The sequence below is a fragment of the Paramisgurnus dabryanus genome, chromosome 4, assembly GCF_030506205.2.
Source record: "Paramisgurnus dabryanus chromosome 4, PD_genome_1.1, whole genome shotgun sequence".
NCBI classification, from domain to species: domain Eukaryota; kingdom Metazoa; phylum Chordata; class Actinopteri; order Cypriniformes; family Cobitidae; genus Paramisgurnus; species Paramisgurnus dabryanus.
The window spans coordinates 16344912-16358605 of record NC_133340.1 but is presented as its reverse complement, the minus strand read 5'-3'; the positions used below and the strand labels follow the sequence as shown (position 1 = coordinate 16358605).

Genomic DNA, 13694 nt, shown 5'->3' with positions numbered 1-13694 from the left:
AAGAACCTTTATTTTTAAGAGTGTGAAACATCAATTCATTGCTCTTAACATTAGACCGTAGTGCCTTAAGGGTATTTGGCTCTTGATAAACATTAACCAATAAAATGTAAGGTGAAAGTTGTTTTAAACTAAAGACATGAAAAGTTATACAATTCAGTTTGAAGTTTTTTTTATGGAAACAAACATGTTTTTCCTTTAAAATAACGTGCATTTGTATACTTTCAGAAAACAAGGCAGTACCCTTTAAAAAAAAGTCCTAATATGTATCATTTAGATATAGAGCACTGTAAAAAAAAATCTGTAGAAATTACAGCTGGTTGCCAGTAACTTACTGTAGATTTTACATTTATGTTATTTACTGGTAACAGTTTGTTCAAAGTTAAATGAAAATGAAACATTTTCAGTCTTTATCTTCTACAGTAAATTACTGGCAACCAGATGCAATATTACAGCTATTTTTTTACGTTGAAGTGTATACATTTGGTACCAATATGTACATTTTATGTGCTAATATACACTCTTTGGTAGCAATAAGTACCTTAGAGGTACTAACATGAACTCTTTAGGCGCAAAGGTACTTTCTATAGTAATACTTAAATTAATAACTTTAATAACACCTGCCAAATTACAAAGCTCAAAGCCAAGCAATATATTTTCTTGAACAGAATTCACTTTTCAAGGACTACAGAGAACGGCTGGTTTGAACTACAGCCTTCTACTTCCCAGTTATATGATGACAATATGACGAAAAAAGGCCATGACCTTGAGTAGAGTCTTTTTCTCGCCATTCCATTGAGACACTGTTATATTTATCCCGGAATCAAATCCCCCTTTTTTTTTTGCCTTTGGTGAGGACAACTGCCTCAATCTGGCAGGAAGTGCATCTGAATATGAGGAGGTTAAGATGCTTTTAAAGATACTGAACCCCTCCCTGTTATTCTACTATCATTTTCATGAACATTTCAGTATCTGTGAAATTATAAAGAAGATATTTTAGCAAACAAAGACAAACTTCAGACTATAAGGTAAATCACTGTCAGCCAGGCAAGTAGCATAATACTGAAGGTTTCTTTTGAGTACTGCAAAGAAAACACCGTAAACGTATTTCTGATAACGGTGAGACTTTTAAAGAAAAATGACTTTCAGTGCTTAGTATAGCAAACACTGAAAAAAAACTCTGAGAGGTTTACCCACTTTTGTCTGTCAGTTATTTTGCTTTACAAGACAAACCCAATTTTTCAGTTTTCGAAGCGCCGTGAAACAAAAATTGTCATAATCAGACGAGTATTTCTGTAATAATTCACACGCATCTCAAACTTAGTAACCTCAGATATTTCCATTAGTTTGATATTTTGAGGAACCATTTGTTTGCTTGAGACTGACGCTCTCCTGTGCTGATTGGCCCACTGACAGATTATCCCTCATTGCTTTCTCCTTTATGAGTTGTCTTCTATGGTAGATGAGATATCCCGGCATAAAGAATCCAACCAAAGAGAACAAAAGCAGAGCAAAGTTGATCTGTTGATAGAGGAACAATAAGAGAAATGTGTCATTTTTGGCAATTCATTTGTTCAAACACTCCTCATATGAATGTTGGTACTATTTAACATTGTAAACAGTCAAAAATTGGATATTACTCCAATTGGTAACACTTAGTCAATTCAACTAAAAAAGTGAAATTTTAAGTTGAAAAAGTGTACATTTTTAAGTCAATTGAATATTTTAAGTGGATCCTCACATTTTACTGTATAATTGTAAAATATCCATTGATATTTGATTTGCTTTAAAAATTATAGTGTATTCTTACCCAGTAAGGATCACCTTTCAATGGTCCCAACATTAGGATGAAGAGTGGTTGTTGTAGAAGGGCAAACACAGCACTGATCATGGACTGAAGCCCCGTCAGAGTGCCAAAGTGATTGGTTGGGTAGCTGAGCACATAAATAACAAACAGCTTAAAGACAGAACACAATGCAATTGTTAAATATTCACAGGTTACAATGAAGTTCATAAGTGTTATTTACATTCATGATATTTTACATTTTGTTTTTTAAACATTAAAGGTGCCATAGAATAAAAAACTGATGTGAGCTACTGGCATGAGCCGCAGAGCAGAGCCAATCTGAGCAGAGCTCAACATTATTTTTCATGACCCTTCCAGATAGGGCAAAAAGGAAAAGGAAAAATCCTAAATTGACATGTAAAAACGTTTCTGGATAATTTTTGCACTGAATAAATGTACATACCTTCTATTTAAATATCAAATAACAATTTAACAGATTATTTCAATGCATTCTTTGGCACCTTCAAAGCATTTGTGACCGCTCCAACAACTTTTAGTGAATATTCTCTGGTTTGTTCACATTTGCAATTGTTCTCACAATACAATTTAACCTATACTACATTGTAAACTTTAAAATAGTAACTCACTAAAACAATAGTTATTGTTTTAATATTATTATTATGAGCTCATGCAGACATCTTTTCCGTGAGATATAGTGGGACATATTTAGGTAGTTTTACCCTTGATTGTAAAATTGTATGGATTGTGATTGAAAGGAAACTCACACAGCAGCATAGAGGCCGCCACAGCACGAGTGAATAAAACCTCTGACTGCAGTGTGCAAAATAAAAGACACCACCTGGGACAGAGAGATACATACACTGATGTCAAATCAACATATATTTTTATGTTACTTTAAATGAACAAATAAAGTTTTAACTTGTATACACTGCAGTGAGGTCCAATAATCTAAAACTGAAAATCACTGAAAATCTGGGATTCAAATCTAATTTAAATGTGGAAATACATTTTAGAAATATGTAAATCAAAGAAATGTTATGGCATAAAAATATATCTATAAAATTTGGTGGTTACACTTTACTTGCAGGGGTGTTCATAAGACTGACATGACACCTTCATAATCATGACCATGTCCATAATCATGAAGGAGATTTTATGCACATTTATCCATTTATCCAAGTGTCATTTGTTCAATTATGTCATTTTTAATTCAAAGATGACATTGTTTGAGATGTCTTTGTTATGACAACTTGACATTAACCAATACATCATAACTTGTCATAAATCTGTCATAAACATGACATAGCAGAATAATTATCAAACTTAAAAAACTACCTTTATGTGTTAAGATTACATAAACTGTCATTTAAATGTCATTAAGTGTTACTACTCTCAAATAATTTAAAATACCTTAACAAAATGTAACAGACACGTCAAAAAATTATATTTAACTTTATGTATGTGAACAATACAAAAAACTGACAACTAACAGAATGTTCTGACATAGAAGAAAAACTTGAATTGAATTAATGTAATAAACTGTTTTTCCAGCGATGTGGACCCAACGCTGCATGATTAACCCATTGTTGTACTATTTTTATTTAATTTTAGGTGATTCTGTCTCCAAATGCAATAAAATATAATTTAATTAATTTTATTTATTATTATTATTATTATTAATATTACTATTATTATTGAATGATTGATTTTATTTCTTAAACACATTAAAGAAACTTAAAAAAACATTATGAACTGAAGAATATGCATGATGTTGTTATAAAACTGTTATTAACACTTATTACACGGCTCTCTGGAATGCTTGATTCTGATTGGTCAGTTGAGACATTTGCAGGTTCGTTCTTTTCAAATAATAACCGCTCCAAAGTAATAACGCGTACTACTTGTACGAGTAAAATCGCTCCGCGCCAATAAAGATCAATAAAGATTACTGTTATCGCCATCTTGTGACAAACACTGGACAACCACGACACAGACAGCTTATTAAGACTGAACTTGACAAAATAGAGCATGACAGCTACGAAGCCAACACACAAAAAAATACAGAATGGGCATTAAAACTTCTCAAAGACTGGCTAAAAGAGAAAAAATGGAGACAGACAAGTATGAAGCAGAGGATCTTAATAAGGTATTACGATCATTTTATGCATCTGTGCAAAGTTTCGCCGAAGGATAAAAATTTTCATTTAAAACAAATATGCCAATAAAATGTTTCAAATTCATATTCATGTCCGTTTTTTTTCTTATGTGACAAGTAGAAAAAACGCTTCGCGTCGGGTCCTGATCACACTGTCGGGGCTTATTTCCCGATAACTACCGGCTGCCTCTACATTATCCCTTACTTAATGACATTTTAATGACAAATTATATTTGTACCACTGTAGTTGAGGTCAAGAAAAATATTCATGACGCTGTTATAAAACTATTTTACAGAGTATTAACACTTAATGACAAATTCAATTTGTATTACTGGTAAAAAGTGGTCAGTTATGTTGTCTTGGTAATGTCAAGTTGTCATGACAAGTTATAATGTATTTGTTAATGTCAAGTTGTCATAACAAAGACGTCTTAAACATTGTCATCTTTGCATTAAAAAAGACATAATTCATGAATGACACTTAATGACAGTTGTGATAAACGTGCATAAAATCTCCTTCATATTTATGTCATGTCATGATTATGAAGGTCTTATGAACACCCCTTTAAAAAAGTGTTACCAATTCAGTTAATACAATAAAAAAAATTAAACAGACCTATTCTGTTGGATCCCACTGTATGTGTCTAACCTGTATGGGTAGGTTATCTATGAGGGAGATGATACCAAACACGACCAGCAGCAGGTTAGTAAAGCTGAAAGCTCTGATGGCATTGGTGAGTTTCTGGATCTTTCTGTCCCTCTTCGGAGGCCCAGACTGACTGAAGAAGAAAAATAGGGAATACAAGTCATAAGAATGACATGATATCACTAATGGTACATTTCACTATTGCTCTGCTTCTACCTTATAGCTCCATCTGCTGGATTCACTTCATCATCACACTCCTTCATTCTCCAGTCCATAATGTAGCCAATGAGAGGACAGCTCACCAGACAGAGCAGCTGAAGAGTGCCGAAGATGGACGAGTAGAAACCCACTGTAAAGAATTTGCATTTAATTTGTGTGTTCAATTCATATACTGATCAAATGTAGGGCTTGAATAAATCACTTTGCCAAATGCATAAATGTAAATGTATCCCCTATCCTAAATATGAATCTATATTTAAAAGTAACATGATTTTTCTTACCTTGATCCTCTGCCTCGTTTATCAACTCCTCAGAGGCTAAAACACACACAATTTTAATAAAAGTTTACTATACACTTACTTGCTACTGTAGCTGTCATATTTATCTGTTCATAAACAAAAGTAATTTTTAAAGTTGATCCTCACGGTCAGGGTCACCATGGGTAACCAGGAACTCCAACATCTTATTCATGGCACCCATGAAAAATATGATACGAAGCTGGGTCATCGGCATGATGATGAGACTCCACAGAAAGATTGGCGAACACACGGAACGTCTGAAAGGTGGAGATCCTGTTGTCCCATAAACAGTGAAAACATAAAGATCAGTCAATTAGAAACATAATGTTTTTTATAGGTAAGTTTTGTGTTTTTGTCACTTACCCTGAGTCTGCGATGCTGTTCCATTGTGGTACGCTTCATCATTTGAAGGCAGTTTTTTGGTCACTTCCTGTTCTTCGGTAATCACGTGACTGTAAGAGCGATCTCCAGTCATCTTATGGTCCACTACTTGACCTCTCAATGTCACCCTTTTACTAAGAAAAAACAGCATTTTGTTATGGCTATAAACACAATGAACAGGTATGAACTTAAAGCGGGGGTCTAAAGCTATTTCATCCATTATGACTTATTAACACTGTTTAAGAGTTGGATTACTAAGGCTAAACATAGGAAAAGTGTCAAAAACAGTTGGATGTATGACAGAGTATTTCTGTGCCGGGGGTTCGTACAAGTTTTTTTTTCCGCACATGAGACTTTCATTCTTGCTTTGTTTCTTTTATGTGCTGGAAGTACAGTGAAAGTCATTTGGGCACTTTAACCGGAATAGCGCACACACTAAAGAGTTGACATGAAATCAACATCACCAAAAAAGTGTGTTGTTGTTTGTGAGGAAAATGTAAGCTCGTTCAGCTTCCCAAAGCACCCATCCTTATGTAAACAGTGGATATAGTTTGTTTATCTAGGGTAGCAGTGTTGTGCGTATGTGTTTGTTTAATGATGGATTTCATTGAAATGGAGCGGTCCCAACAGGGTCATGAGTCGTAGGCGGTAAACAAAACTGCATTAAATGTCTGTGTTTTGACGCGTAAGTGCAAATAAAGTAAACAACACAAACATGCAATCTTAAGTCATCCAGAGATAGTTGGATGATGGTTTGTGTGTGTTATAATAAAACTAAAGACTCTCTGGATATACTGTATAAAGGACGCATAGGTACTCAAGATTAACACGAGATAAGCAGAAATAGCGTGAGCTTTGAACTTTTGACCATATACAGTCCGTAATGAGTGTATTTGACATGTACTGACCTGTATCTGATGTCCTCGGGTGCAGGAAAAGATTCTGCTGGCCAGTTGACAAAGCAGTTGACAAAGACGAGACAGGCAAAGGCCGCCCACACCCAGAAAATCGTACAAAATGACACACCTAGGTCATAGATCAGCTAAAGGGCAAAACAGATAAAAGAATTTAGGGTGAAAAGCTGAATTTATGGGAAAAATGTGCATAACTTTTTTAAAGGGGACATTTCACAAGACTTTTTTAAGATGTCAAATAAATATTTGGTGTCCCCAGAGTACATATGTGAAGTTTTTGCCCAAAATATCATAGAGATAATTTGGGTGTGTCCTTTAACATGCAAATGAGCTGATCTCTGTACTTAATGGCAGTGGCGTGATTGAAAGTGCAGATTAAGGGCCGGTATTATCCCCTTCTGACATCACAAGAGTAGCCAAATTTATTTACATTTTCTAGGTTGATAAAAGCACTGGGTACCCAATTATAGCACTTAAACATGGAAAAAGTCAGATTTTCATGGTATGTCCCCTTTAAAGTGTTTGATGTTGTGGTTGTTTGCACTATAAATGGCCCCTACCTTAACTCCTGGGAAGGTTACAGCAGAGGAGGCGTAAGAGCCAATCATAAGTGAGAGAATCGTCGAGCGCACATTTCCAAACATATTCGGCAACTGAGAGAATCAAGTAGAATGAATGAATGTATTATAAATGCATGTTAAGTATGTTACAACCAGAACATTTTATTTTATTTTACTTTTTTATTATAATATAATTCAACTGTAATATTTGTGTACTCCCACTAGAGAGCATTAGTAGTTGAATTAATATGAAATGGCCTTTAACTACAGAATAAGTGGGAACATAACTATGTGCAAGTTGCAGCTTCTTATTTTAACACTATCATCACACTTTCTAAACAATAAGGTTCATGTCTGCAACCCAGATAACATGGTAATAATCATTTAAAATTATTAAATGTTATGATCACATGAAAGAGAAACAGAAAAGATTCATTTAGAAACTAAGTTAGGAATATTATTAGAAAATAAAAACTTATTTAAAAGGCAAAACCAAATTAACCTTGCGGTATACTAAAGGCATTTTAACAACACTACTTTTCCAGTAGATAAACACACACACAACACAAGTTAACCCCCAAATCCTAAATCCCACTAACACAACACAAGGGGGGAGAGAGAGAGAGAGAGAGCGCAAGGACAGTCTAATGAATGTCCAAGTGTGGTATAGGGTAGGGAGAAGGTGGGTTTGGTGGAGTTGAGGGCGTGAAGTCATATCTGTCCTCTGATTGGCCGAGATCAGCATGCCAAAAACAGCACTAAATACCATACACATGCACATGAAGCATTAACAAGCAGCTTTTTCATTCAGATAAATAAATAATGAAGTGTATTTAAAAGGGAGTAAACTTTTCTCATTTCACCTTACAAATCACAAGCAATTCATCCACAGACTACAAAACTTTTTGTACCTCAGTAAAATGTCATTTAAATATTGTATATCTGTCAAATATATTTATATATCAATTTAAATGATTTATACATACAGAAAGGCAAACACACATGCTGAAAGGTTTATGTGTTTGCACTGCTCTCTGTTTATGTGAATGGTGACATAAGAGACAGTTCATGTATTTCATTACTGTGAATATTATGTTTCTTCATGTGAGTGTCTTACTGTCAGTGAGGTGAAGGTTAAACAGATCCCTCCGAACCCATTCATAGAGACGGCAATGAATATGAGAGCTGATAACACTGTAAAGGAGATGACTTTAGTACTCGGAAATAATTTATACAGACCAATTACAGATCCAATGTTTTATCTTTATGTGGTTTTCTATATTGTACTATCTGCGATACATAAAAAGCCATAGAATAGTTCACAATGTTCACTACTCGTACGCAACACTAATACTGACCTGTAGGATCATATGCTGCAAGAGCAATTAAAACCATGGAGAATGCAAAACAGGAACTACAGAAGTGATAGAAAGAGATTTTACATTTATGCATTTGGGAGATGCTTTTATCCAAAGTGACTATACATTTTATGATGTGTATTCCCTGGAAATCAATCATATAACATTCATATAAAGGCACTTTTATTGTGAGATGTAGTTTAACCTTTGATTTTGTTAACACATGTGCCATCTGTTCTATATTGGGCACAGTGACTATAATAGATGTTCACAAATCCGTGACCCGTCTGGGAAAAAGTAATTTTACTGTTTTCTACATGAAATCATAATACGTTATGTTAAAAACATTCTGTAAAAATATAGCCTTGATGTCAAAGATTGAAATTAATGTAAAATCAATGATTGAAAACAAACTTTGAGGTCTCACCTGCCAAGCAATCTGAGCGGACGTGGCCCAAATTTGTCCATCAGGACTCCTAAAGGCAGTGTGGCCGCGCTGATGATGAACGAGCCAATCGTAAAGCCCAGATTCAGAATCTCCTCCTGCTCAATACAGCTCAGCCAATGCAATCTTTCAGTCAAGCTTACATTTGTGTGACTCTCTGTTTCATTCTCTATTAACATCAAAGAAAGAGACAAAGTTGTGTTAAAGTCAGTTTTGTCTGTTAGCGACAAGACAGGAAATGAGTATATGCCATTTTTCACAAAAGTTTCACAAAATGCCTTCCAGGAAAATTTTCTTCTAAAATATATAAACATACAAACCCCCTGCAAACCCTCAAACAAACAACAAACAAACAACAAACAAACAAAACGGAAAAAATGTTTCATCCTATCTATATATTTCTCTGCTTATAAACTCTTAAATATGAGTATTTTTCTATAAAAAAATTTTTGTAGCATAAAGCTGAAATAATTGCATTTTTGTGAAGGAATTTTGTTAGAGATCAGATTCTGAATGATTATCAAAACATACACAAAGTTTAAAATTAGTATTTTTTTTTATAAATTGGCTAAGTGCCATCTAGTGGATAGTCACGGTATTACAGATTGACATAAAAACTCATCAGGATCACGGTTTTTTTTTCACAAAAAATAAGATAACTGAGATAACACGTCAATGGTGGGGAAAGAGTTAAACCGGTACAGTAGCTTTAAGAAATATTTTACCTAACATGGGCCCTAAATAAGCGGGGCCCATTTTTAGGCCTGAGGACTCAAAGGATCTCTCCATTATTTATGACATCTAGTGCAAATCATCGGATCACTAGCAGAAAAAATCTCAAAATGCGGAGTCCCCATGACAGGAACCGGAAACCACTGGCACCGTCCCAATTCATTGATGGAGTCACATACCTGTACACAGGTGTGAGTAGAAGCCTTCGTTCTTCAGCATGATTAGGAGGGAACCCCATCCTAGCAACACAGCAGAGAAGAGCAGGTTCTCTACGACTGCCGTGATAGCCATCCACCAGCGCCTCCTGTAGGCTTGCGAGAGTGACGGAGCCATCGCACTACAAAAGAACGAATGATGGAGAAACCATAAGCAAGACAAGCAGAGGACTATAGGACATTTGCAACACAGAACCCCAGTTCGGCATTTTTCAGAATAAGGAACATGAGGGGACCAGGTCCGTGTTCAATTCGAGCCCACTTCCCTTAACATTAACCTTACTGATCTCACCCAAAACAAACGATTCCCTTCTGGTTTTGTTTTTAAGATTTCATGAGATCACAAGTGAATTTGGACATTGTGGCTTTGGACATAAACTTAAGCAGAGGTGTCCAAACAAAGTTGGCCCGCAGTAACCTTCAGTGGCAGTCGGTGGGAAGGAAGGAAATGTATTAGCACAAGAAAGACACCTGTTCTTGTCATTTCAAGTTTGTTTAATATATGGCTATATGATATCAATGTACTATTTCTGTTTAAATAGCTGACACCTTACAAAAATGTATTATTGTGATATTAATGTGATTTTGTGCTTTTTATCCGTTAAATTGTTAAAAGTTGTTTCACACCCCACATCAAATAACTTTCAGTATTCAGTATACAGTTCCTCTGTTGTCATCTCTTTGTGTCTACTTGAATCTTAATATGCATGTGATTTGTTTATTTGTTTTGAACAGTTTTTTTGGACTTGCATGCCTGTCACACGAGTTTAAGACCAGATGAGACCGGCTGAAGCACATGTCCGTATACCCCCTGACCTGCCGAAACTAGAAATAGCCACAGAGCATCACCATGGCACACCGTGGGCATCTTACCAGAAGTGAGACTTGTTGAACTGACAACACCATGTGGAAAAAGCTGCTGTGTTTAATCCTTTTGTTGAATCTAGAGAGGGACTGAGGCATGTAATCAAATAGCAAAATATATAAATCTGAAATTGAAAACTCATATTGGGAGATCATTGTGTGCAGATCTGTTCTGATAGTTCTGGAAAATATCTACGCAAATGAAAATTATAAAATGCAAATACCGTTGACACCTCTCATGCTTTATTGTTTTATGTCACAGGGTTTGTATCCAATCAGATTGGTTATTGGTTATTTGGTTATTGCAAAAAAAATTTGTTTTTTTTTGCAATTAAAAAATATCTAGTTAAGCAATGAGATAAAATAGGAATCTTGATTTAAAAATGTGATTTCAGATCATGTGATAACAAATCCTGTCTCACAAATTTATCTGCAATTAAACTGGGAAACAGTAACACCTCCGTTTGAATGAATCACTTATAGCCTAATATATATTACTATATAAATTGTTGTTATTGTCAGTTATTGAAATGCACATTGCACTTGGCATGAGCTGAAAAAATAAATAAATGCTGAAGTATTATCTACATTTATGCAGAATACACACCCCTCATAGAAAGATTCCCAAATGATGTATGTAGCAATTTAAAGTGCTCAGATATCACTTACACTATTAAAAGCGTCCAGTAATGAGAATATTGAATGACCTGAGCTCCAGAGGCCAAAGACCACTAAACAAAGTAATGACGCCACAAACATACACAAACACACGCGCCCACGCACACACACACGTGTTCTGCGCGCACACACGCCCAAGCACGCAAACACACAGCTGTTCCGTTCACACTGTGTCCCTCTCTTCGGGACCGCGTGGTTACTGTAAATGTCTTGTGAGCACTTCATTTCCTAAAGGGAAAAAAACACCTCGCGCTCATGTGAGCACTTAAAATGAATGGGATATTAAAGTTTATTTCGGTATTGTATAGGTTTTTTTTTAACCTGATGTGTGCTCCAAAGCACCTTGTTACTAAAATTATTTTCAATACAGAACAAAGTAGTCAAGCTTAAATAAGAAATTCGATTTTATGGCTTATGCATTTTGTTTATACATATGCAATTAAATAAACAAATTCATTAACTAACTGTTGTTATTGGTATTTATTTGTGCATATAATAATAATAATAATAATAATAATAATAATAACAACAAAAACAATACTGATACTGCTATTAATAATAATAATACCAACTTGTCAATTGGCACAGTTCGTATTAACGCTAAACACACGCCGGCGAATGAAAGAATAAACTTACCAGTTGTTATAAATTGATATTTAGAGTAATATCTTGTGTGTGATTGTCCTCTATGCTGTTTCTCTTTTTCAGGACGCTGTTGTAATAATGCAGTTTTTATGTTGCACTTCCAGTTGTACCTGCACTTTGGTGTAAAGTAAAGAGGATACGTCAAGTTTTGCGAGCATGCTCTCTCTCTCTGTTTCTCTCTTTCTCTCTCTGCTCTTTTTGTCTATAAATGGCACCAGATATTGAACCTCCTCCCCACCTAACTGCATGCAATTAATAGCCTTTTCCAACAGCGCACACATGGATCCGGAGCGTGGCTAGCAGTTATATCGACGCCCTCATGTGGTCATGATTATATTTTTACTTACACGGCAATGTCAATGAATGAACTGGATGAAATATTCAACCCATTCTAAAGAAATGCGTATAAATAGCACGCATTTGAAAAGTCGTGCAGTAATACGCCAAATTTCAATTTTTCGTGCATATGATACGCCAGTCATTTCCCGGCGCATCTTTTCGTGTCGTTTTATCTATTGGTTTCTCATTAGTTTTCTGTTTTTTAAACCATCGTTGCTTTTATGCTATTTATTTTAGTCCATCCGCATAACCACATGCATCACGTTTTAATAGCATTAAATAAGAAAAAATATGTTGTTTTTTCATTACAATATTGAATGTAGCATTATCTGTACTCTCAATTAAATGACAATTTAATAAATAGGCTATAATTAAATTACATTATTGTGTATTTATCAGATACTACAGAAAGTCGAGTGTGATCTTTCCACATTTAAAGGGGCCATGTCACAAAAGATGTCAAATAAATCTTTGGTGTTCCCAGAGCACATAATGTGAAGTTTTAGCTCAAACTCTCTCTCTCTCTCTCTCTCTCTCTCTCTCTCTCTCTCTCTCTCTCTCTCTCTCTCTCTCTCTCTCTCTCTCTCTCTCTCTCTCTCTCTCTCTCTCTCTCTCTCTCTCTCTCTCTCTCTCTCTCTCTGCACTAAATGGCAATTCTGTGGTTGGATAGTGCAGATTAAGGGGTGGTATTATTATAATAAAAGCTCCTTATGACATCATAAGGAGAGCCAAATTTCAACGACCTATTTTTTCATGTGCTTGCAGAGAATGGTTTACCAAAACTTACCAAAAGTTACTGGGTTGATCTTTAACACATTTTCTAGGTTGATAGGCACTGGGGACCCAATCATAGCACTTAAACATGGAAAAAGTCAGATTTTCATATCATGGCCACTTTAACACCTTTTAAATCACTGTCAACATTGTCAATTAATCTATTACTGTATATGTAATTGCAAATTGAGTATAGCAGGCAATTACTTTATGTTCCACAGGTTTTCGTGAGTAACACAACTGAATGGCAAGTTTGGCAACTCATCATAATTACCCTTGATAGTCCCTAAAAGTAACTTCAAAATGTATACTAAGAAGATATAAATCATACAGAATTTCTTAAATCATGACATTTCTGGGGGCAGTTTCCCAGACAGAACTTAAAGGTGCAGTGTGTAATTTTTAGAAGGATCTCTTGACAGAAATGCAAAATAATATACAAAACTATATTATCAGGGGTGTATAAAGACCTTTCATATTGAACCGTTATGTGTTTATTACCTTTATAATGAGACGTTTATATTTACATATACCGAGGGTCCCCCTTACATGGAAGTTGCCATTTTGGGCCGCCATGTTTCTATAGAAGCCCTTAATGGACAAACTTTTTACTAAGTTTTCTCCAATGATGACATGTTTGTCCGTGGGCGGCTAACGTAGCTTCAC

General features: G+C 35.2%; 1 protein-coding gene across 2 annotated transcripts in view; it reads right to left on the bottom strand.

Annotated features, from left to right (window-relative positions):
- Positions 1-12120, bottom strand: part of slc43a1b (solute carrier family 43 member 1b) — a 131512-nt gene extending 119392 nt beyond the window's left edge. Inside the window, exons 1-15 of one of the 2 annotated variants that reach the window (XR_012336536.1) lie at positions 11907-12120; positions 9693-9850; positions 8764-8950; positions 8337-8392; positions 8096-8172; positions 6979-7071; positions 6413-6546; positions 5487-5638; positions 5250-5396; positions 5106-5141; positions 4822-4954; positions 4609-4738; positions 2569-2642; positions 1808-1931; positions 1243-1518 (exon numbers count right to left, since the gene is read on the bottom strand). Coding sequence is in view for 1 of the 2 variants with exons in the window: in XM_065265497.2 (XP_065121569.1) it covers positions 1327-1518; positions 1808-1931; positions 2569-2642; positions 4609-4738; positions 4822-4954; positions 5106-5141; positions 5250-5396; positions 5487-5638; positions 6413-6546; positions 6979-7071; positions 8096-8172; positions 8337-8392; positions 8764-8950; positions 9693-9846 (1689 nt within the window). In the remaining variant the exon portion in view is untranslated. Of the gene's footprint in view, positions 1-129; positions 1519-1807; positions 1932-2568; positions 2643-4608; positions 4739-4821; positions 4955-5105; positions 5142-5249; positions 5397-5486; positions 5639-6412; positions 6547-6978; positions 7072-8095; positions 8173-8336; positions 8393-8763; positions 8951-9692; positions 9851-11906 lie in introns of those variants that run through there. The other variant, XM_065265497.2, reaches the window with a different exon arrangement.
- Between the last annotated feature and the right edge of the window lie 1574 nt (positions 12121-13694).